We start from the raw sequence: 23,116 nt of genomic DNA on the forward strand, positions 1-23,116 counted from the left end.
AAAGTGTGAACAAGAGTTTAGTCACAGACTCCCTGCAGATCTCTTTTGTTTGGCTCACACAGTAGTTTTCAGATCTTCTTGGGTTCACTTTCACCTTAAATTGAGGTTCTATGGATAATTATGGACTGATAAGCACAGTAGATGATGTTGTATAGGGTATTATGTGAATATTGTTTTAGGAAAAATGTCTATGAGATGGTAATGAGTGACGTCTGATGGTTTATCTAGGCACTTGTGTCAAACTTTATTTGTTTTCATTTCTACAAAGATCAGTCATTCATTAATCAATTTTTTTTAAATGAACTAAACCCAACAGAAAGAATCAAATAAAGCCAAAACACAGATATGAGAAATTAAGTCTAAATAAGCTTAAATGCTGTTTGTGAATTTCAAAGGGGGAAAGGGTTGGGGGGCTTCCTCACATAAGCAGTAAACCCCTGCTTCCTTACAGAATGACACAGACTTCCGCCGAACAGGTTGTATACATTTATTTGTTATGCGAACACAAAGGAAGATCTTTGGGAGAATGTTCCAAACAGATCTCATCCCAACTTACTGCTAGGGGAAATAAACAGTATGGGAATCAATGGGGAATGTGATCTGTTTGGTAACTGACATTCTTCCAAATATCTTCATTTGTGTCCAGCATAACAAAGAACTGTATATAACCTGTTTGGAACAATCTGAGGGTGAGTAAATGATGACAGAATTAAAACATTTTGGGTGAAGGATCCGTTTAATCATTACTGGTCAACGTCGCCCTCTGGTGGTAAATAAAGGACATAAAAATTATGTCTTTGCCACTACGCTTCAATCAAACATTTTTCGGGTAAAAAATAACAACAAACTAAATATAAACTGTTATTTAACAAGTACAGAAAGCACCGTTTCCCTACCCCAATTCGCAACGGTAAACTTAGGTGAAGTAACCTGCAATTTGATGTTTTAGAAATGGCAATAGAAAGGCAGCTTTAACTTAAAAATCGTAATGTTTTTTAATGTGTAAAAATTAATCAGTTCCTAAAGTGTTGTGAGTTACTTAGATTAATCTAAACCTCGCGTGTTTTGTTTAGAAACTTTGCGAACTCTTTTTTCCAGAAAGGACTTTTATTTTGGCAGACAATTCACTCGATACGGAAGCAAGAGTCATGTGTCACAACAAAGTCAGCTCTGTGTCATATGACTTTCTTTTCATTATCAGACCATCATGCCTCCTCTGCACATCTGTTCCCTGATTCTGTGTTCTATCTCTGCTGTATTTTCTTCACCTGTGGGTCGAGACTCCGTCTGTGGTTATAAGGTAAAACATTTACTTTGATTAAACTGGTAAGTCTGTAAAACCAGAAGGATTTGAACAAGATTAAATACAAAAGTTGGTAGACAGGAAGTTCGAAATTATCATAGAAGTACAACATAGGCCATGTTTATGGACAGGGTACTGCCCGTGATAATACCGCGGTTATCTGAAATAAAATAAATACCATGATTTTGAAGAACCTTGAAGTAACATGTGAAAATTATGTTACATTATGATAAATATCAAATTACTTACATCAGTTTATTCTGTCTGTATATAATTCTGCATGTTTACATTTGTGACCCTGGATCACAAAACCTAAAGTCTAAAGTAGCACGTTAACATTTTAGGTAAAAGCCAAAAATACTTTCTATGGGTCAAAATTATTGATTTTACTTTTAAGAGCAAAATCATTAGGATATTATGGAAAGATCATGTTTCATGAAGATATTTTGTAAATTTCCTATCCTAAATATATAAAAACTTTTTTTTGTGAGTGGATGGCCTGCTACAGTGCCTCTTATTAACAACTTTAAAGGCAATTTTCTCAATATTTTGTTTTTTTTTCGCACTTTCAGATTCCAGAGTTTTAAACGATTGTGTTTTAGCCATTTTTTTGTCATATCGTAACAACCCATACATAGGTAAAAAGCTTTATTTTTCAGCTTTCAGATTATTTAAAAATCTCAATATCTAAAAAATTGACCCAAAAGACTGGTTTTGTTGTCCATGGTCACATTTGGAGGATCTTTGTTGCATTCATTTCTCTTAACACGTAAAGGAAATTATTGTGTTGTTGATTTAACCATCCATTTTAGGGGAAGTTGCAAGTTTTACCACAACGCAAACCATGCACTCTGTATACTGTAGCTAAAAGCATGCTGTATAATTGTGAATAAAACAATGGACACTTTTTCATCCCAAAACCAAGATTTATTCTTGTATCAAATTGTAGAGAATGTTGTGCTGTTAGATGGTTCAACGTAACATAAATCCAGTTTATATTTGTCTATGTCTCATGAATTCTGTCTACTCAATACTGTTGTGCAATTCAAACAAAAATCTTAAGCAATCTGTCAGGGGGGGCTCAGGTCTTGAAAAAATGGTAAACACGCCCCTGGTGTTAAAACTCAATCATCTTACTTGATCTTTCAGTCATGTCCTGCCACAAAGCCATCCATGCTGAACGTCCATTTGGTTCCTCACACCCATGACGATGTAGGTTGGCTGAAGACAGTGGATCAATACTACTATGGAGGTGAACTTTTCTCCTGCATGTTATTTTCTGTTATGTACTCCATGTGACGATCTATTTGTCTACGTATGAATTTTTAATCTTATCATATGATACTGGTAAACCTCTGAAGTGGTAAAACTTAATGTTTAACACACCGCAATAGAAGTAAGAGTTCAGTTGTCATCACAAGTTTAGCTATCATTTTAGCCACTGGTCTTATACCAAGTCTTGTGTGTGTGTCTGTGTGCGTGTCAGACCGAAACAATATCCAGCATGCAGGGGTTCAATATATTCTGGACTCTGTCGTCGACCAGCTACAGAAGGATCCGGCCCGGCGCTTTATATATGTTGAGATCGCCTTCTTTTACCGCTGGTGGAAGCAACAGGACCAGAACACCCGGCGAATCGTAACCCAGCTGGTGAATGAGGGTAAGAACTTTTTTTTATAATAACAAGCAACTTCAAGTTCACAGATTTAAACACAGAACAGATTCACAGAACAGCTCACACAGAATTAGTTTTCTTTTAAAGGTCGTCTTGAGTTCATAAATGGCGGATGGTGTATGAGCGATGAAGCCACTACGCACTACAGTGCTGTGATAGATCAAATGAGTCTGGGCTTGCGTTTTCTGAACGACACGTTCGGTGAGTGTGGCCGTCCCCGAGTAGCCTGGCACATCGACCCTTTCGGACATGCCCGAGAACACGCCTCTGTCTTTGCACAGGTAAACACAGAACATTTCCATATTATCTTTTTTCCATCTTCTTAATTCAAACATAGTTATGAAAACAATGACAGATCTTATCCATACACATACAGTTCTTTACTAGAGGGGATGAGTTTTGTACGACGGCAAATGCCTTTCCATGCTTGTTTAGATTGTCATCTGACGATTTTGGATTTCAGATGGGCTATGATGGTTTCTTTTTCGGCCGTTTGGACTATCAAGACAAAGGTCGCAGAATGAGAACCAAAGAGATGGAGATGGTTTGGAGAGCCAGTGAAAGCCTGAAGCCTCCTGTTGCTAATCTTTTCACAGGTACAAATCTTCTTTTAAGTTTCAATGTTGTGCAGAATCCATTTAATTTTGAGTAAAACTCTACAGGTGTCCTTCCCAATGGCTATAATCCACCTGCTGGTTTCTGCTGGGACCAGTCATGTGATGATGCTCCCATTAGAGATGACCCAGACCTTGAGGACTACAATGTGGATATGATAGTACAGAACTTTTTGAGCACTGCCAATAGTCAGGTGAATGAACAGCACTGGAGAAAAAAAAGTGCATTACAGCGCATACAGTTTTATTCAGTTCTTTGACAATAGACTTATGTTAAATACTGAATAGCTGTTGGCTATACAGTATGATCTAAATATTCTAAGGCTGTTTTTATGGTTCCAGGCTACATATTATAAAACAAACCATATCATCATGACCATGGGTTCAGACTTCCAGTATGAGAATGCCAATCTCTGGTATAAGAATATGGATAAGTTGATTAAGTACGTTAATGCTTTGCAAGCTAACGGGAGCAAAGTGAACGTGCTTTATTCCACCCCTTCCTGCTACCTGCAAGAGCTCAATCTAGCCAACCTCACCTGGTTAGTGTGTATATACAACCAACCCATTTAAAGGGACTGTTCACCCAAAAGATGAAAATTCTGTCATCGTGAGTCTGTTCCGAATATGTTTAAATTTATTTTTCCGATGAACACAGAGAAAGATATTTGGACGAATGCTTTTAACCGAACAGGTCTTGGCCACCATTGACTACCATAGTAGGGAGACTTACGATGGTAGTCAAAAATGCCCCAGAACTGTTTGCTTTCCTACATCCTTTAAAAAAACATATTTTATGTTCGAAAGAACAAAAAAAATCCCAGAAATATTTGGTATACTATGGTAGTCAATGGTGGCCAAGAACGGTTTGGTTACACGCATTCTTACAAATATATTTATCTGTGGATTTGGAACAACTTGAGGGTAAGCAAATGCTGACTGAATTTTCATTTTTGAGTAAACTGTTCCTTTAAGTCATTGTTTAAATGGTCTTAACGGTTTTGTTGGGATGCATTTTAGCATATGACACGTTTTCTGTCTTTCTCTGATTGGCGGGTCCTCTTAGGCCTCTGAAGACCGATGATTTCTTCCCCTATGCTGATGACGCTCATGATTTCTGGACGGGTTATTTCACCAGCCGCCCCGCACTGAAATTATACGAAAGACTGAGCAACAGCCGACTGCAGGTGATTGTCCACAAATTTTGTTTATTAAGCATCACCTCACCAGTGTAGGTCTGACTGGTTTTGTTTTCTTTAGACCTGCAACCAGCTTGAGGTACTCGGGGGGCCTAAGTCCAGATCGGGACCTTTTGGAGATGGCGACAGTGATACCATGAGTAAGTCTGCATAGGCCATAATTGAATCCCATCTCTTGACTTGAATTGGTTGATCTGTTGAAAGCTCTATTTTCATTGGTTCAGAGAGGGCGATGGGTGTGGCCCAACATCATGATGCAGTGTCTGGTACGGAGAAACAGCATGTGGCATACGACTATGCCAAGAGACTAGCTCGAGGCTGGGCACATTGTGAGGTACAATTAAATTAAACCTAAATAAGTCATAAGTACTTATTATAAACAATACTATTATTATCATAATATTGTATGCTTATGTGTATCTTCGCTGTCCAGGTGCTGATTCGAAATTCTCTAGCTGTTCTTAGTGGTTCTGAAGCTCCTCGTGTAATGTGTGAGAATCTCAACATCAGTGTCTGTCCGCTCACAGAAAGCAGCCATAAGGTGCCATACACAAAGATTCCACTAAATAAACGGTCAAAACATGTTTCAAAATCTCACTGTTCAATCTTTCCTATCCTCTTTCTCTCAGTTTTCTATGAACGTGTACAATCCTCTTGCGAGGGTTGTAAGCTGGCCTGTGCGTTTGCCTGTCAATGGTTCCCAGTATAGTGTTACTGATGCGAATGGCAAAGCAGTGGACTGTCAGGTTAGAAGCTGTGTGTCTACATGTCACAATGGCAGTTTTGTTTGTGTTCGATTTTAATATGAGATTAATAACATTTCCTACTCTTTCTTTACCTCATTTGGCGTCTCTCAGGTGGTCCCTCTGTCCAAATCCACACAGGAAGTGAGACGAAACAGGGGTTATGCCAAAGGTGAGCTGGTATTCCAGGTTGAAGCTCCTCCTCTCGGCTACACGACGTACGTCATCTCCTTGCTTCAGGACGGGCCTCCAGAAGACAAAATCGAACACGGAGCCCCTCCTTCTATTCAGAACAAGGTTAAAAGAGAACTGTTTTAAAGGTCCAATCTGTCAATTTTGGAGGATTTATAAAGAGAAATGCAATATAATATACATATGTCTTCAGATGTGTGTATAAAGACATTATGTTTTTATTACCTTAGAATGAGCTATTTCTATCTACAGTACATACGTGGGCCCCCTTACATGGATTACACCATGTTGTTTCTACAGGAGCCCTAAACCGATAAACCACTCTACAGAAAGTGTTTCGTAAATATGTTATCTCCTTCTGCAAAGAAGTGAAAATGTGACAACATCGTTCTGTGGCAACCACTGTAGTGCTTCGAAAGGGGGGAGTGAGCCATTGGTTGCAATACGCAACCTCACCACTAGATGCCGCTAAATCTCATACGTTGGACCTTTAAATATCCAGTATATACTAACTTTGATAATCTTCTTTGTCTCTGTGTGTTTTAGTTCCTGAAGGTGACTTTTGATAATAACACTGGTCTGTTAAAGACCCTGACCAACCTGGAAACTCAACAGACCATTCAACTCTCACAGAACTTCTACTGGTCAGTTAAGGGTGATTCCGAATCAGCGTCTCTTTTCCAGTTTCTTCAACGTGCTGTTTAAGAGGGTACACAATGTTGAGCTCAGATTATGTTTTGGCTTCTTGCACAGGTACAATGCAAGTGCAGGGAATAACTATGAGAGTAACCAGCCATCAGGAGCTTACATCTTCAGACCGAATTCATCAACACCCTTTATCGTCAACAAAACTGCACAAATAGAGGTTGTTACCGTATCCGGTGTGGTACAAGAGGTGACGCAGCGGTTTAGTCCGTGGGTGTCGCAAGTTGTCCGGTTGTACGAGGGGCGCAGGGAGCTGGAGTTGGAGTGGACCGTGGGACCCGTGCCCATCAAGTGAGTCAACACAGAACACGCTTTCCTGGAGCAAAGATGAGATTTGAAAGATGTAAAACACTATTGTAAAATAATTATTAATATAGAATGTCACAAATATCTCTTTTTGTAGGGATGGCTTAGGGAAAGAGGTGATCACACGTTTGGACACAGACATCCAGTCTTCTGGCTATTTCTACACCGATTCCAATGGCAGAGAGGTTCTAGAGCGACGGTGAGGAGAAATGAGGACTGGGGAAGAAATGTTTTACAGAATCTGAATGTCATGATTTTTCACATCATTTAGGAAAGCTTTATCATCGATGCATGTCAATTGTTGAAAAATTAATCTTAGAAGTTTGTCATTGTAGGAAAGATTATCGGCCCACGTGGGATTTGAAGCAGTCTGAGCCAATCGCAGGAAACTACTATCCGATCAACTCTCGCGCCTTTATAAAGGCAAGTGTCATGCAGAGAGATTGTGCTTGCTTTTATTACTGCGTTACATTTACATTTTAGTTGCATTTCATTTAAAATAATAAGTACTCTGATTTGCAATTCTGATTTTTTTCTTCATTCTCACTTTGGCTGTCACTCAGATTTTCATAAAACATGAGCAAAACTCATTTTAAACTAAAATTATCTTGTGTGTGTGTTTAGGATGACAAGCGTCAGCTGACAGTGGTGACGGATCGCTCTCAGGGGGTCGGCAGCATCTATAATGGCTCGCTGGAAATCATGGTAAATAAATGATCTGTCAACCTGTGATTTATTGTGTGATTTATTTCTATAATTAAATGTAGACATATTGCCAAACCATTTTCAGAGGCTAAAAAAATATCTCAAAATATCTAGGGTAATTGTATAACCACGACAGTACACAAAGTATTATATGTATACGTTGAGTTAACCATGCTCGCTTTCTTTCCTCAGCTGCACAGGAGACTTCTATATGATGACGTTAGGGGGGTTGGCGAGCCGCTTTCTGAGCCAGGAGAGTTTTATGATGGTTTAGTTGTGCGTGGCCGTCTACTGTTGACCCTCACACCCCCAGACCAAGCCGCAGATACCCATAGACCCCTCGCTCAGGGCATGGTGCTGCAGCCCCTTCTGTCCTTCCAAGACGGCACACCTTCCACCAATAGCAAACTGGAGGTTAGACTCATTTCACTGGTTATTTATAATTTCTCTCATTTTACATTATTTTGTTTCTCTTCTCATTCTCTCTGCCCTATAGTTCTCTGGGCTTCAGGCTGCTCTGCCCCCAGCTGTTCACATGCTGACACTGTCTCAGTGGGACAAAGACTCAATTTTGATTAGGTTGGAACATCAGTACGAGGCCAAAGAGAGCAAAACCTACTCGCAGCCTGTTACTGTCAACCTGCAGGTAACACACAGAAGAGCAGCCCACTCACCACCGCCTATTCCAGTTTACTCAACCAGTACCACACACTAAACCAATGCATCCAGAACGACCACATATATTTCCCAAACTTATTCCCAATTTAAGCAAATTTTGCTGTAGGCAAACACTGAAACACTGAGGGGTGTTCTCCCGTACAGGGATTAGTTTAAGCAAGGAAAGTGTAAAGTAGTTTTCACAAACTTGTCTTACAAACAAGCATTACAGTTGTGCATGTTTTTGACAAAACAATTGCACTGCTGCATTTCAAGTTGTCTGTGCAAGCAGGTTTCAGTTTAGACGGCTCTAACATTTATTTTAGTCTAGGACTAGTCTTAAACCCTGTATGGGAAACCACCCCTGAATGTATAAGTAGGGCTGCACCATCACAAAAAGACGTGGCGTAGATTAGTGCTTAAAGATCTGGGCCAGCAGCCATTTCCTCAGACCTCAGTAGAGGGGTTCTGGGAAGTGGAAGCTCTGTCCCAAATGAGGCGCTCAGCCCTTATGGTTCTCCTCGGAGTTCACACTACTGTGATGTAATGATGCTTGATCTGTCGGTTGCAGACTGCTGTGAAGTTTCCACTAGTGTGGGATTTGGTAAATGCTGCATCAAGGGTGTGTCATAGCCAATCCTAAAAGCATTTTGAATCATAACATGACAAATGAAACTCATACAGAGCTTGCATACTTCATTTACACAGTTCACATTAAATGCACCATTGAGAACAAGGCTGGGTTTCCCGAAACCTTCTTAACGCTACGTCATTCTTAAGCTATACCTTAAGAGTGGCAGCGATATATTCTTACGAACAACGTTGTGATAAGATGGTTTCGGGAAACCCAGCCCAAGGTTTTACTGTCAGTTACTTTTGGATAAGAAGCACAATGAGTAGTTATACAAATAAACTGTTCCTCTTTGTCTTGTGCAGAAGCTGTTTTCTACCATTAAGGTGCTCGGGGCATCTGAGATGAGTCTTGGGGCAAACCAATGGAAAAAGGATATGACACGTCTGTCGTGGAATAATGGTAACAACTACATTACACAGTGAAGAGATTTAAAATACTAGGCATCACAATTACTATCTTTGTGAAATAGTTTCAGGAGCTTTAAAAACCATGCAAAGGTCGTGTATTTCAGCTTTAAACCTTGTTGAGTATTTTGAAACCGTATTGCTATTTGAACTAAATATGCCTGAAGATAACAAAGTTTATTTTTGATTGTTCATTAGAAATGAATGTGAAACCTGTTCCTGTCAGCGATAAAGACCCCTCGCCATGGGAAGTAACATTAAACCCAATGGAGATCCGTACCTTTCTGTTACAGGTGCAGCAATAGATCTGACTATCATCGCCATCAGACATTGTTTCACTGAATTACATGATAAAATTGCACAAAAATTTATGTAAAAAATCCTGTTGTATAATCCATTCCAATTTAATGGACGGAAAATAAATTATGCTGTATATGTTTTTTAAGTCAAGTTTTTGAATTATTAAATACATTTTCAACAGTTACTTTTCTGGTGAATGGTTTGACACAATAAAGATGAAAGTAAACTATCCATATGGTACACATTATGAGTACTCTCACTGTGCCAATTCATCTGGTCAAAGTTTTTGATTCTTGTATTTTTTTTTACTGCTACTGTGCCTTTCATATGAAAATGACAACTTTTTCATGAATTAAACTGTGGAATGAAATAAAAAATATACATGTACCTGTTGATGCTGTGATACATTGTGCAAAACAAAAATACTTTCACCTAATATTTATTTGATAAGCAAAAATAAAACATGAAGATAAAACAAATATGATGAAATAAGATGTGCCCCATGTACATGCCTTAGTTCCAGGATGCCAGAAGCGTATTTAGTCAAAGTAAAACAAAACTTAGCCGCAGATCTGTTCAAACCTTGTGTACACAAGTCCTGGCATTCAATTAACAGAAATGACAATGATCTTGGTATTAAATAACTGTCTCAAGCCACTCTTGCTGAGTCATGACACAAGCTTTTACAATTGTCTGATTTACATCCATTAGTGAGAAAAAGCAATTAGTCCATCTTATGCTCACTGGCTCCTTCCAATTCATGTGAATAGCAGCATTTCTCTCCATACGTACATGTTCCCTAGAAAACACAACAACTTTGTTCAAAAAGATTTTTAATTGTTTCATACGGAGTGAATTTGGGTACATAATGTCCCTCCATCATATGTTAATCTAAACGTACCTTACGAAACTTCTTGCAGGGGAAATCCTTGAGTTGAGAAGAATCTGGAACATGTTTCCTTTTACCTTGAAGTTGTTTTCTTTTGTCTTCCAACTCCGATGAGATTCCTCCACTAAAAACAAACAAAAATCAATGCTTTCCAGTCAGCTTGAGATTTTAATTGTTTCTCGATGGAAAAACACAACACACCCAGCTTTGGCACGTGCTTTGGGTCCCCAGTTGGCCTGTGGGTTCTCCTGGAAACGTGTGAGGTGACGTTTCCTTGATTGGGGGTTTGCGTCCTCTCTGATCTCAAAAGAGGCTTGGAGACTAAATGAGAAAGCATTGAGATATCACACTTTTACACTAGAAACAGAGACTTATTGTGTGTTTTTTATTAACGTGAAATTGTAAGCATCTCTAAACAACTATGAGGCCAAATGAATAAATGTGATACTGACGTTGGCTCTGTGGAGAGAATATGGTGGGCCGGGCTGGTCTCTGATAGCCTCTCTCGCTTCACAGGGTTGGATTTTTCCTGAAGAACAACAGACAAACGAACAACCCATTGAAATTAAGCTTCTTAAAGTGTATTTTGTGGACAAGGATTTAAGAGCGGATGGAGGTCACTAACCCAGCAGCGAATGATATCCCACAATACCCCAGCAGGCGCGTCTGTTTTCACTGCATTCTTGCAGGCATGAGAGAAAGACACACTGTATCCAGCATGCAGGAGAGCTGACCTAGAACGACGGCAGAGAATGACCCACGCTTGTCAATCAAATTTGGATAATTGGGTGTGCATGACAATTTAACAAAATTACGCTCACAATGTTTGAAAAACGTTGGATATATTTATGTTACCTGAATGGCAGCATCGGCGGCGTGTTGCAGTGAACTGTGCTGCTCAAATGATCCAAAACATAGTATAGAGGAACGTCCTGCAGCTCCTAAAAACACACAACTACTTATATTACCACTCAATTCAGTGAATCAGCAGACTTCCAACATATTATTATTCAAATAATAATATTCAAATAAAACTCTGACCTCAGTCACCATGCTCAGTATCCCCTCAATACGCTTCGATGTTCCAAACCGGCCGGGATTCCCGGAGACAGCATCCAGAACTTTCTGAACAAAGGAATGGTCATGTAGAGGCTCCGCCCACAATGGACCACCCAACTAGAAATACAGATGAGACTATAAGGTTATGTAAATAAACACATGTCAAAACACATCAAAGCGATAGATCCTCTAATAAGATAAATAAAATATCGATGATTCAGACCTGGAATCTCTGTCCACAGTGTTCGCAGTTGGGCCCTATGGGGGGTCCGGTGGCAGCTGAATACTTCATACTGAGACACACAGTAACATACATTTTGAGAAAACAAACATGCCTCACTTGGTAGACTAAGGTCACGGGTTCCATTCCTAGGAAGCACACATACTGTACTGATAAAGTGTATATTTTAAATGCACTGCAAGTTGGATCATGTAAATGTGACAGACATGTGATTCTGAAAGACCTACTGTTTTCCTTGGTTCATTCTCTTTCCCATCCTTTGCAGATGAAATGACCCACAACCAACACAGTTATAGACCAATGCCTGCTTACTGTAACAAACACAGATTAAAGGTCCAGCGTGTCATTTTTTGGAGGATGTATTGACAGAAATGCAATATAATATACTATGTCTTCAGAGGTGTATGATTACATAATGAAGTGTTATGTGTTTTTTACTTTAGAATGAGCTACATACACCACGGGTTCCTCTTGCATGGAATTCACCATGTTGTTTCTACAGTAGCCCTAATCAGATAGTGCTCTACAGAGCGTGTTTCGTAAATATGTTATGTCCTTCGCCAAAGAAGCGAAAATGTGACAACAAGTTTGTCCTGTGTCAGCTGTAGTAGTGCTTCGAAAAGGAGGGCTGGAGTGAGCCATTGGTTGCAATTCACAGACTCCCCCCTAGATGACACTAAAATCTCCTTTAATATATTATTCACCAAAATGAATACTCACACATGTAAAGACAGAAGTTGCGTGTGGATGTGTGTGCGTATGTCTGCTTTACCTTGCAGAATTCTTGACCTTGGCCTGACCCGTTTTGACTCTGACGAATACGCGGATGTAGAAATCCACACTCACACTTAGAAGAGGTTCAATGTAGCGCTGATACACGGCTGCTCTCTGATCTAAACTGTGAAGGATTATGCGCAGGGCCTACAACGCACAAAAACAATCAGCCATAACAAAGAGTCTCCATTTCACCTTTACACACAAAAACAAATCTGTGGCAGTGAGCACATCTTACCATCTCATGACAGTATTTAGACTTGATGGAAACGGAGCCGTATTTGCTGTAGCAGGTCTCTCCGCTGTTTCCAGCCATTACGGCCATGTCAGTACACGTGATGCAAAGCAACCCTGACAATGACATTTTGTGTTAGGCTTTAAATTAACCATGTTCACATCTGTTGCACTTCTCTGTAAAAATGCGCTTTACAGAATCTACGAGAGCCAGGCGAACCATATAGATCATACATAATACACAAGAGAGAGGCAAAAGAGAAAGACAGAGACTCACCACCCTCACTGACTGCCTGCACAGCTGCATCTATAAACGGAGAGGGGCTCCCATAGGGGTCCAGGTCTATGACATCATAGCGGTTCTTCTTTCCTCTTGCCTCATACATCACCATACTAACCAAAAAACATTATACATAGTTTTTATTTAGCATCTTTTATCTTGTTGCAATTGTTGGAAAAGCCAAATTGAAACTGAAATGATGCTGACAAATTAAAGGCTATATATTTGTGTCATTCATTCTATAGATGCATGCAACGTTAAGCTAAGAAAAGCTTTAACTGAAGAAACAAAAGGTCTGACCTGGCATCTTTCTGACTGGCCTGCAGTATGTGGGAAACGTTGTTGTGATCTGCATTGCGGGCGATGAGGGCAGCAGCTTTAGCAGAGTAATCATTAGCAGTGATGCTCTTTAGCCCTGGAACCTCCAGAGCAAAGCGAACAGAACGGAGCCCGGATGCAGCCAGGCCCTCCAGAACACGCAACCCTTGCTGTAAACAAAGAAAGAGATTATTCATTTATTACTATTTATTTAACATATACTTGCATCTAAAGCAATTCAAACAACAGGATTAAATACAAGCGATTGCGTGTGAGGAATCACACGACGAGTCACAATGCATCCCTCTGATATACTGAGACGTAATCAAGTTTGTTCAAGATAAAAATACATTTATTTACTAAACACATCATGTAAAAAGCAGACTGTTAATTTATCATGTAAATACAGTAAACACGCACCTCGCATTTCTCCCCCACAGAGGCAGTGATGAACTGTTTATCACTGCTCTCTTCTTCCTTCTGTTGCGTATTCTCAGGTTGTTCTGTCGCTTCCTGATCCTTTGTTCCATTCTTCTCTTCTGACAGCTCGACCACCACTCTGTCTTTCTCATCCGGCACCAGGATCCGAACGCCCCGCTGCGCCAGCTGCTCCCTGGCAAACTCCGTGATCACCGCACACCTGTTAGAAGGTATGCACTTAATATATTAACACAGAGGTGAGATTAAAGTTAAGGGATTGAAAGACTTGACAGCATACTAACGTTAGATCTCTGTTGAACTCCTGCACAGGGTTGTAGAACACCTCATTGGCACTCGGGAATATAATTGCTGCCTTGCCCTCCCTCACAACAGTCTCTCCTGTCAAAAGACCCGGTTCGGTCAATGAGTTCTGGCAATTTATGTCCTCCATTGGTACATCTGAAGCAGTAGTGTCTGTGTCTTCTTTATCGTTGTTCATTGTCCTGAATCTTTTTAATAGACAACTGGGTCCTGTAGTGAGGCTCTGCAGGAAGGCTGGTTTATCCTTAGGGAGTCCCAATGACAAACGTACAGCAGTCCAGTGTAACTGAAACACACTCCTCACTAACATTTATTGAAGAAAAGACCTGTCAAAATATAAAATAAGCTGACATGGATCAATCTGAAATGTGTATTTCATTGCGTTATGACTATGATTTTCACAACACTTGCAATTTTGGAATAGCACGTTTAGCATGGCCATTTAAAACTGCACATTCTTGTTACTAGCCTGATTAGCACTAACATTAGCATGTTTAGCAATTGCAACTTACCAATAAACATAGTTCCTTACAGATACTTCCGCTCCGTCATTGCAAATATAAATAAAGGCTTTGCTGTAGGCTTTCCAACACATTTGTCAGGAAACTGTTAGCATTAATTTTTTTGTGAGAAATGACATGTGTAGTCCATGCTGTGTATAAACAACGGAAGCCCGAGAGTACAAAACCATTCACAAAGACCACTGCGCATGCGTATAGTAACAGAAAGTGCTGCATGAGCTCAAATAAAAGCACAGTCCATCTATAAAAGTCCATCTAAAACAAAAAAATATATATATCAAACATCATTTTTGTATTACATTTTGAATGTAATAAATAACAAAAAAAACATCGGAATTAAAAATAATGTTAAGAACTGTAATAATGTTATATTTTATTCGTGTGAATTTTATGATATGCAATGTGTCTAAGTGATTTGGTGGGCACTTTTTATTGCTAAGGACTACTTTTCATTGCATATGTTAAAATTTTGTATAACATCATTTGTTTGAGACATAATTATTCTGTATGGCTGATGCTTAAATGTCATGTTTAAATTATTTTTCACATTACCCTAAAAAAAGATGTAACATTAATATTTTGCCTTTTATATTCCCGATCCTTTATGAGTTTGTATACTGCGTGCTTATATATACATTAAAAAAAATCAAAACATAAATTCAAGTTTTAAAGATAAAATTGATATTTATTGAACCCCCAATACTTCACCAAATGTATTTAGTCTGCACATAAACTCTATCCTAGTCAAACTCCATTGAGTCTTACAGCCCCCAATCATTTCTCCACAATTATCACTACACAAGGGGGCGTTTAGTACGTGCATCTGTTTTCCAGAGTTGGCATGCTGTGCGCGTAGCACCAACACCCCTCCAGGGGTTCACCTGTACAGAGTCTAGACACAGCTCACTTTCCCAGCACTACAGTATGAGCTACGGGGGTCTCGTGCCTCCCGATCGGTCAAGAGCGCGCGAAATACACCGGCTACATGCACAGACCCAAAAGTGGACTTCACTAATATCATTTACAGTCTGACTGTGATCGGCGATTCTGTGCTCTACGTGCGTCCCGAAGGGGTGAAAAATGATGCACCCCTCGATAATTCTGCGCTCGGGATCTTTGCCTGTATATTCACGATGAATGGCTGCCAGTAGAAAGAGATCGAGACAGAGAAGAGTCTGACTCCTCCATTGAAACACTTCACAGCCGATTGCAAGCGAGGGGGTGAGTCTTTTACGCATGCACGAGAGGTTCACGCCACTATGTGTGGGGTCATAGAGCGCGCGGGCGCGCGGGGCTGGATGAGTGCGGGACACTTATATTTTGAGTCTTACGGGGATTTTTAAGAATACGGTATTGTTTTTGCGAAGGTGTGCAGTTGCATTTGGATGGGGGATGGGTTTGCAAAAAGTTTAACCACTTAAATGACTCAGTCTTGAGAAATGGCCGTATGCTGCATGCATCATCTTTGTCTTTTATTGGACTTTCCAACTTTCTTGTCATAAGCAACGTGCATTGCAATCGCAGCACGTGTTTCTAGACGCCCGTCGGGTTGTTTTCAGGGTTATTGTAAGCGAAGAGTTACATTTACGCGCAACGCTTTCAGGCGTCAAGTGGTTAATTGTGTCTTGCGGATGGGACTGGCTCGCCCCCCAGTTGCTGCATTTGTCCCGGGATAACCTGTTGATGTCGGGAAAATCTGGAGCCGAGCCCTGCCTCCCCCGTCGTGCAAAATGGAGTAGAATTTATCAACTGAATATTTTATGTAAATACAACCATAGCACCGCGTGCAGACAAATATGAATACTTAAGAAGCTATAGTTTGCATACGTCCGCGGTTGGGAAATGACTCAACGCATGCATATCTTGTGTTGCAGGATGACTCGAATCGATTTGGGTAAAGATATCCCGGCGTGTGATGGTGGCCGTGGACTGTGACTCAACCCGACATTATTTTATAGCGTTGCGTTGGCACCAAGGGGGCGAGAGAAACGGATGTTGGCTCCTAAATAATTCATCTTATAGACTATTTTGGTGACAGCGTTCTTTGGGGTGTCGCATTTTTGGCTGCGCGCTCAGTGCCACCGCTTCAAGTGTGGAGATCAGGTATTATTTCGGATTCTTTGCCCCCCGGGGCCCGTGCCAACCCGGAGCTCGTGTCCTGCTGGGCAGCGGCGCGGGCACGTACACTCACCGGTTACAGCAGTCCTGCCGCTGGCGTCCACATCACGCAAACACCGTCGGCATATAACAGTGAGATCTTATATTGTCAATTTATAATAATGATATTTTTAATCAAAACTGTTGTGATTTTGTTGTTGGAAAACAGCGATAGCGAATGGGAGACACATAGTGAGGATCATTTTTAAAAGGCACTTTTCGCTAATGCTGCTTCATTGGGATCAATAATCGATTAAAAGTATAAGGTTACTTTGAGACTAAGTTTATATACCTCATTTTGAGAATATTTATTTGCTCCTTTATGATGTTACTGCTAGTAGCTAATGGACTAACGTTAGCTTTAACCCTTAAACTATGTGGCATGTGGATGGGAGAAATTAAGATTTATACTAGTTATGCTGATTATGGTACTATTTCTTATTCGTTTTATTTAATAGGATTGTATTATTCGGGATACTAAGAATATTAAAGTGCATCTTTACAATATAGTTTGTGCAGTAAATGCATAACTTTACTGCTCAAACAACCTCATCTTTGATCTGCTTTATATGAGCATTGCTTTGACCTCATTGTCGACCTTTATGGAGAAGAGAGCTCGTGTGAAACTGCTCATACCTGTTTTTGATTGTGTTAAAGGGAACTTTCTAGTCATGGCAGTGTATTTCCATAAGTCCCTTTTTTAATTACCTGCAAATCTTGTGGTTTTGAATACAGATTTGTTGTTGATTGCATTGTTAAAGACATTTTAAAACGTTATGTGAACAATAGCAGCAGATTAAATACTATCAGACATACGTTTGTGTAGATTAATAATCAGGGCAGGTACAAAAAATGTACGTACGTTTTTGGGTCGGTCTCCCGAAGACCTTGGATCTCCTTCACCACAACATTCCTACTTTCTGCCTGATGATGACCCTTATATTGAAATATAACTTTTTAACTTAATGTTGCATGCATTCATGTTCTGCGTCTGCGGTGTATAAAATTACAGGTTGAATTTGTCATAATCCTGCTTGACTGATAAGTGACCCATAGATGGATAGTCATTACAGGCATGTCTATTTATCTTAATAAATATGAATCTCTTATAAGTATTCAGTTTCTGTCTCAATGTTAATGGTTTTACGGTTTTGTTGATTAAACGCTGACCTTTGGTTTAGAGAGGAAATGGTCTTCGGTTTTAAAAAAGAATTAACTTTAGGGATAATATGCTCTAGTTCTCTGGTTTTATCAGGAATAGTCTGTACATATCTGTTTTCTTGTGGAGCATTTTCTCTTTCTTTATTACGGACTACGTGATCATAAGACATTGTTTGTTAGTTTGCAAGCACTCACTCACCCTGGAGTTGAAACAGACAATCCACTGTCTCTATGCATCTGTAGGAATACAGTAGATAATATACAGTTTGTGTGGTGGTTCCAGATTTTATGAAGGCACATTTTTGACGCTTGTATTTCTAGATCATTTTTTTAAAAGCATGTAATATTTATCAAAACATTAAAAATACATATTTACATAATAAATAATATATATAGCTATTGTTCAAGCGAATCGACCTTCCAACGCAGAAAGAAGTCTCAGAGACAAGGGATTTCAGATGCCAAGTGTTCAATCTTTATTGTGAGATATTAAGATTTCATCGGAAGTGATCTGTGCATCTGACTCCACACTTAATACAGAAATCTTAAATTGTTCTCCAATCTGGTTTTACATGATATCACCTTTAGTAAGCTCGTCCCCTTTCTCAGTCGTTACGATTATATACCAATCAGAGTTCCTGGACCACCCCTCGCCGCACTCCTCTCGCCTTTGGCCACAGTAATGTTTAACCTTACTTATTAGGAATATAATTGTGGCAAGTGTCCCTCAAATTTCTTAAAAGAAAAACATATGCACTATTATGTAAGATAAACGCATCTGCCGTTGTGTTTCCCCACCATAAGTACCTCACGCGCTATCATGTTCTCACATCATGACTCCAAGTTTGCTCTAGGCCTGTCATGTGATTTTGTGTATTAAAAACATTTTTGCATATAATATTTTTGTTCAATTCTTAAACTCATACATATAATGTGTGCACTATTATAGTTTATATTTTAAGTGCATTTAGTTTTATGTGTTTTATTTATGTTATATTAGAAAAAACACCTATAAAAATTAGAGATTCCACTATACTATTGATGTAAAGTTATTTTGTATTAATAAACCACAACAATAAATTATTGTTATTTTTATTAATATTTATTTTCAAATTTTGTTTTGTTTTCACAGATCCTGTAGTTCTGGGCGTTACGACATGGCTCAGATGCTGCAGATGGCGATTCCCAACTTTGGCAACAATGTTTTAGAATGTCTAAATGAACAAAGGCTTCAGGGTCTGTATTGTGACGTGTCAGTGGTGGTTAAGGGTCACACGTTTAAAGCCCACCGGGCAGTCCTAGCCGCCAGCAGCTCCTACTTTCGAGATATATTCAACTCCGGCAACAAGAGCTCTGTTGTGGAGTTACCACCAGCTGTTCAGCCTCAGAGTTTCCAGCAGATCCTCTCTTTCTGCTACACCGGACGACTAAGCATGAACTTGGGAGATCAGTTTCTCTTAATGTACACGGCGGGATTCTTGCAGATACAGCAGATTATGGAAAAGGGCACTGAGTTCTTCCTGAAAGTCAGCTCGCCGAGTTGTGACTCGCAGGGTCTTCACGTGGAAGAAATGCCTTCATCGGAACCCCAGAGCCCTGTCACGCAAACGGGAGGAGGTGGGGCTGTGGTCGCCACAACAGCGGCTCGCCCCGCCTCCTGCCTCACGCCACTTCCGTTGGTGTCCAGGGTGAAGACGGAGCAGCTGATACAGGCCCAGCAGCCCCTACAAGAAGCATCGCCGTATTCGGTGGTTTGCGCTCCGGTCGCGAAGCGTCTGTGGGAAGGGGGCAGTCGTGAAGGATCTGGAGGAGGGGGAGGCATTAGGAAAGCTCCCCGTTATTCACAGGAGGTGCCACGCGGAGTAAGTGGGACAATGCCCCAGAGTGCACCTGTATTGGCTGGAAGTGGTACGAGTAACAGCAACAATAATAACAACAACAGCGGTAGCACGCCGGATGGCACCAGCCCGGAACCCCCAGCATGTACACGAGTGACTCACCGATCTCCTACCATGAGGATGAGGAGGAGGAGGAAATTACAGAGGAGACGGCAGAAGAGCAGTACAGACAGATCTGTAACATGTACACTATGTACAGCATGCTGAATGTAGGGACAACAGGTAAGAGAAAACGGCTGGTCACTCATCAAAGTTGAACCATTATTAGAAATTGATAGCTATTGATTAATTTTGTAAATAAAGGGGTACTTCACCCCAAAATGAAAAATTCTATCATCATTTACTGACTCTCATTTGTTTCAAAAGCTGTATCTGACTCTTTCTACTGTGAAACACGAAAGAAGATATTTTGAGAAATGTGCTTTCGTGTCCAGACAATGGAAGTCAATGAGGTCCAAAGTTGTTTGGTCATCAATGTTCTTAAAAATATAAAATTTTATGTATGGAATGAAATCATTTTCATTTTTGCGTGAAAATTCACAACGTGGCAATAGATGTGTGTCTGCTTAATGTTTTAATCATTTTTTTTTAAATAACCACTGTGTTCCTGGTTTAGCCAATGAACGTGTGGAGTCCCTTCCGGAACACCTCACAGTTGAATCAAGGGGAAGGGGATTTCGAGTGCGGCAAGAACTGGCATCTCTTCCCACGGAGCTCATTGCACAGATTGGAAACCGTTGTCATGTTAAACTTTACGAAGAAGGTGATTCTGCTGAGAAACTGGAGCTGGTAACTGGCACCGGTGTCTTTATATCACGAGCTCAGCTGATGAACTGCCATGTTAGCGCAGGCACACGGCACAAAGTATTGCTCAGACGGCTACTTGCTGCCTTCTTTGACCGGTGAGTGACGTCATATAAAGCGAATCGAAATAAAATGAGTGAATTTAAATAATGACTTATTATAGCTGCCACCCGTTACTTTGAAATCTCTGTTGCCATCTGTTTTAAAGGGATACTTCACTCAAAAATGAAGATTCTATCATCATTTACTCACCTTTGAGTTGTTTCCAATCTGTATATATGTATTTGTTCCTATGAATACAGAGAAAGATATTTGGAAGAATGCTCATAACCGGATAGATTTTGCCCCCCATTGACTCCCATAGTACGAAAAAATACAATATTAGTCAAAAGTGCCCCAGAACTTTATGAATTCCAACTTCTTTATAATTTTTTTGTTCCGTTAAAAACATAAATACATTTTAAATTCATTTTTCCTGCTATAAGGTTATAAGCATTCTTCCAAATATCTTTCTCTGTATTCATCAGAACAAAGAAATGTAAACAGATTTGGAACAACTTGAAGGTGAATAAATGATGAAAGAATTTTCATTTTTGGCTGAAGTATCCCTTTTGAACATAAAAAATGATTTTTATTTACGTTCAGTACTTTAAGTCGGTGTAAAACTGTTAAATGATGTAAAATCGTACTTGACAGTATGATTTGCTCTATAACTGGTTTTAGCGTTAAAGCAACTGGTTGGGTTTTAATACATCAGGTGTAATTTTACTCTACTTGTTTCGTGTTCTTATAGAAGCACTCTTGCAAACAGCTGTGGGACTGGAATTCGATCCTCCACAAATGACCCGAACCGCAAACCACTGGACAGTCGGGTTCTCCACTCTGTCAAGTGTAAGTTATTGATAATTGTGGCATTAGGATTAGAGATGCACTGATATATCGGCCAATATCGGCATCGATCGATCAAAGCAATTTTCCACACTATCAGCTATCGGGCAATAGTTTCAACAGCAGCCAATGATCAGGGCCGATATGTCCTGTATATCAAAAGGGGACTGGAAAATGCAATGAATGTGTGCTCAGTATATAGAAAATGTTAGGAAACATCAATAGTTTGATGTTCAATATTTATAGCCATTATATGAATTATTAACATTCAGAAGAAAATAAATGAGTCCTCATTCTGAATATTCTGCTATAGGTATCAATGGAGTAATTTAGTATCAGTGCATCTCTAATTAGGATTTTTGTTTTCAAATGTGTGTAATGTGAGGTTTCATCTACATTATTGTTCAATTTTTTGTACTTTTCAGGCTAAAATTATTTGACATTGTCTGCTTGAGCCTATATTTGTTAGCACAGATAGATACCACATTCAACCCCTCCAGAAAACTTGACACGTTTGCCATATAAAAACAGCCTCTGTTCGTAGAAACACAGAGATCGGTTTGTGTGTTTTTAAACTACAGTAACTTTTTAATGTTGTGTTAGATAACACTTTCTTGTTGTATGGTTTGATAGCAAGCAATAATGAGATTTTTTTCTCTCTGTCCACAGTTTACTGCCAGAACTTTGCTCCTAGTTTCAAAGAAAGTGAAATGAACGCCATCGCCGCAGACATGTGCACTAACGCGCGTCGTGTGGTACGTAAGAGCTGGATCCCCAAACTGAAGCTCCTGATGGCAGAAAGCGATGCGTATGCTAACTTTCTTCCAGACGCTGCCAAAATGGAGTCTGACGGCTTGGGGATGGACCACCCCTTTGAAACAGGATCCCTGGAAGGTGGTACGACCTCTGAATCCGGCCAGTCATCTACAGATGCCCTGCAAGGGGTGAGCGGGGATGGTAGCGGTTTGTTTTAGTGAGTAACGTATCCATGGTGACGCCGCCACTTTAGATATTCATTCTCCTTGTCGCGTTTCTTGCCTTCACTTTGGGCATTGATAACATGCTGGAGGGGAGAACATGTAAATGAAGACTGTTTTGAAATCCTGCTTCCAAAGCTGGTCATTTGTATTTCCCTGTTTGAGTGTTGAGCGTTTGCTTGTACTGTTTTGAGTTTGTGTCTGTCCTCCTCACCATGCTGAAACACATTTCCAAAGAGGGGGACAGAGAAGAATATGAGGGCTGAAGCCACTGTCCTGGTTCTGAATGTACCTTTTTGGTGAATCTAGAAAGTTTGTTGTTAAACATTAGATTAAAGATCATCTTTAAATATTTAGTAGCTGTAAAACTGTTCTCTGGGCCCCATTTCTTTGTCTTACCGAGCTCCCCGTCGACCCCGAGACAGATTAGAACTTTTCTTTTCTTTCATATTTTAAATGTTTTTAGTATTTTAATGCCAAATGTCCCATGAGAGGCAGTTCGTTACTGATGATTGTTAAACGCAGATGGATCCTCTTTGCTCTGTTTGAAACTACTGTTGTGTGATATTGAGGGTCTGTCACCTTTGGAATCAACAAAATGTATGATGTGTTGTCCACTTGAAAGTTTAAACGAAAAAATGAAATGTGCATGTATTTTGCATTAGCAAAATCCAAAATTAATGTTTGATATTTTATTTTGGTATATTACCAAGGTTTAATGTCGTTTTTTATTTAGT

General features: G+C 39.9%; 3 protein-coding genes across 3 annotated transcripts; 2 read left to right on the forward strand and 1 right to left on the reverse strand.

Moving 5' to 3' along the window:
- Window positions 1–1,159: 1,159 nt before the first annotated feature.
- Window positions 1,160–9,824, forward strand: man2b1 (mannosidase, alpha, class 2B, member 1). The gene is made up of 22 exons (XM_056735057.1): window positions 1,160–1,300; window positions 2,453–2,555; window positions 2,790–2,963; window positions 3,066–3,259; window positions 3,442–3,574; window positions 3,641–3,786; window positions 3,935–4,134; window positions 4,659–4,779; window positions 4,853–4,931; window positions 5,016–5,125; window positions 5,225–5,332; window positions 5,421–5,537; window positions 5,649–5,831; window positions 6,273–6,370; window positions 6,480–6,722; window positions 6,835–6,936; window positions 7,073–7,160; window positions 7,362–7,442; window positions 7,635–7,856; window positions 7,939–8,088; window positions 9,036–9,132; window positions 9,336–9,824. Exons 1-22 carry the CDS (start codon window positions 1,208–1,210, stop codon window positions 9,440–9,442), a joined length of 2,949 nt encoding a protein of 982 aa, XP_056591035.1. The 5' UTR covers window positions 1,160–1,207; the 3' UTR covers window positions 9,443–9,824.
- A 36-nt stretch (window positions 9,825–9,860) lies between these two features.
- On the reverse strand, window positions 9,861–14,655 carry trmt1 (tRNA methyltransferase 1). The gene is made up of 16 exons (XM_056735058.1): window positions 14,486–14,655; window positions 13,955–14,299; window positions 13,653–13,872; window positions 13,215–13,402; window positions 12,912–13,027; window positions 12,639–12,751; window positions 12,399–12,547; window positions 11,854–11,937; window positions 11,609–11,678; window positions 11,368–11,502; window positions 11,182–11,267; window positions 10,952–11,060; window positions 10,779–10,855; window positions 10,528–10,647; window positions 10,339–10,450; window positions 9,861–10,236 (listed from the first exon to the last, which is right to left on the reverse strand). The coding sequence occupies exons 2-16, from the start codon at window positions 14,281–14,283 to the stop codon at window positions 10,162–10,164; spliced, it is 1,983 nt and encodes a 660-aa protein (XP_056591036.1). The 5' UTR covers window positions 14,284–14,299; window positions 14,486–14,655; the 3' UTR covers window positions 9,861–10,161.
- A 1,113-nt stretch (window positions 14,656–15,768) lies between these two features.
- nacc1b (nucleus accumbens associated 1, BEN and BTB (POZ) domain containing b) lies at window positions 15,769–22,735 on the forward strand. The gene is given in 6 exon segments (XM_056734456.1): window positions 15,769–16,744; window positions 18,945–19,771; window positions 19,774–19,932; window positions 20,327–20,612; window positions 21,308–21,405; window positions 22,072–22,735. Coding segments are annotated over 5 exon segments (1,650 nt in total). The 5' UTR covers window positions 15,769–16,744; window positions 18,945–18,969; the 3' UTR covers window positions 22,377–22,735.
- Window positions 22,736–23,116: the final 381 nt, after the last annotated feature.

The sequence above is a fragment of the Triplophysa dalaica genome, chromosome 21, assembly GCF_015846415.1.
Source record: "Triplophysa dalaica isolate WHDGS20190420 chromosome 21, ASM1584641v1, whole genome shotgun sequence".
Classification (NCBI taxonomy): domain Eukaryota; kingdom Metazoa; phylum Chordata; class Actinopteri; order Cypriniformes; family Nemacheilidae; genus Triplophysa; species Triplophysa dalaica.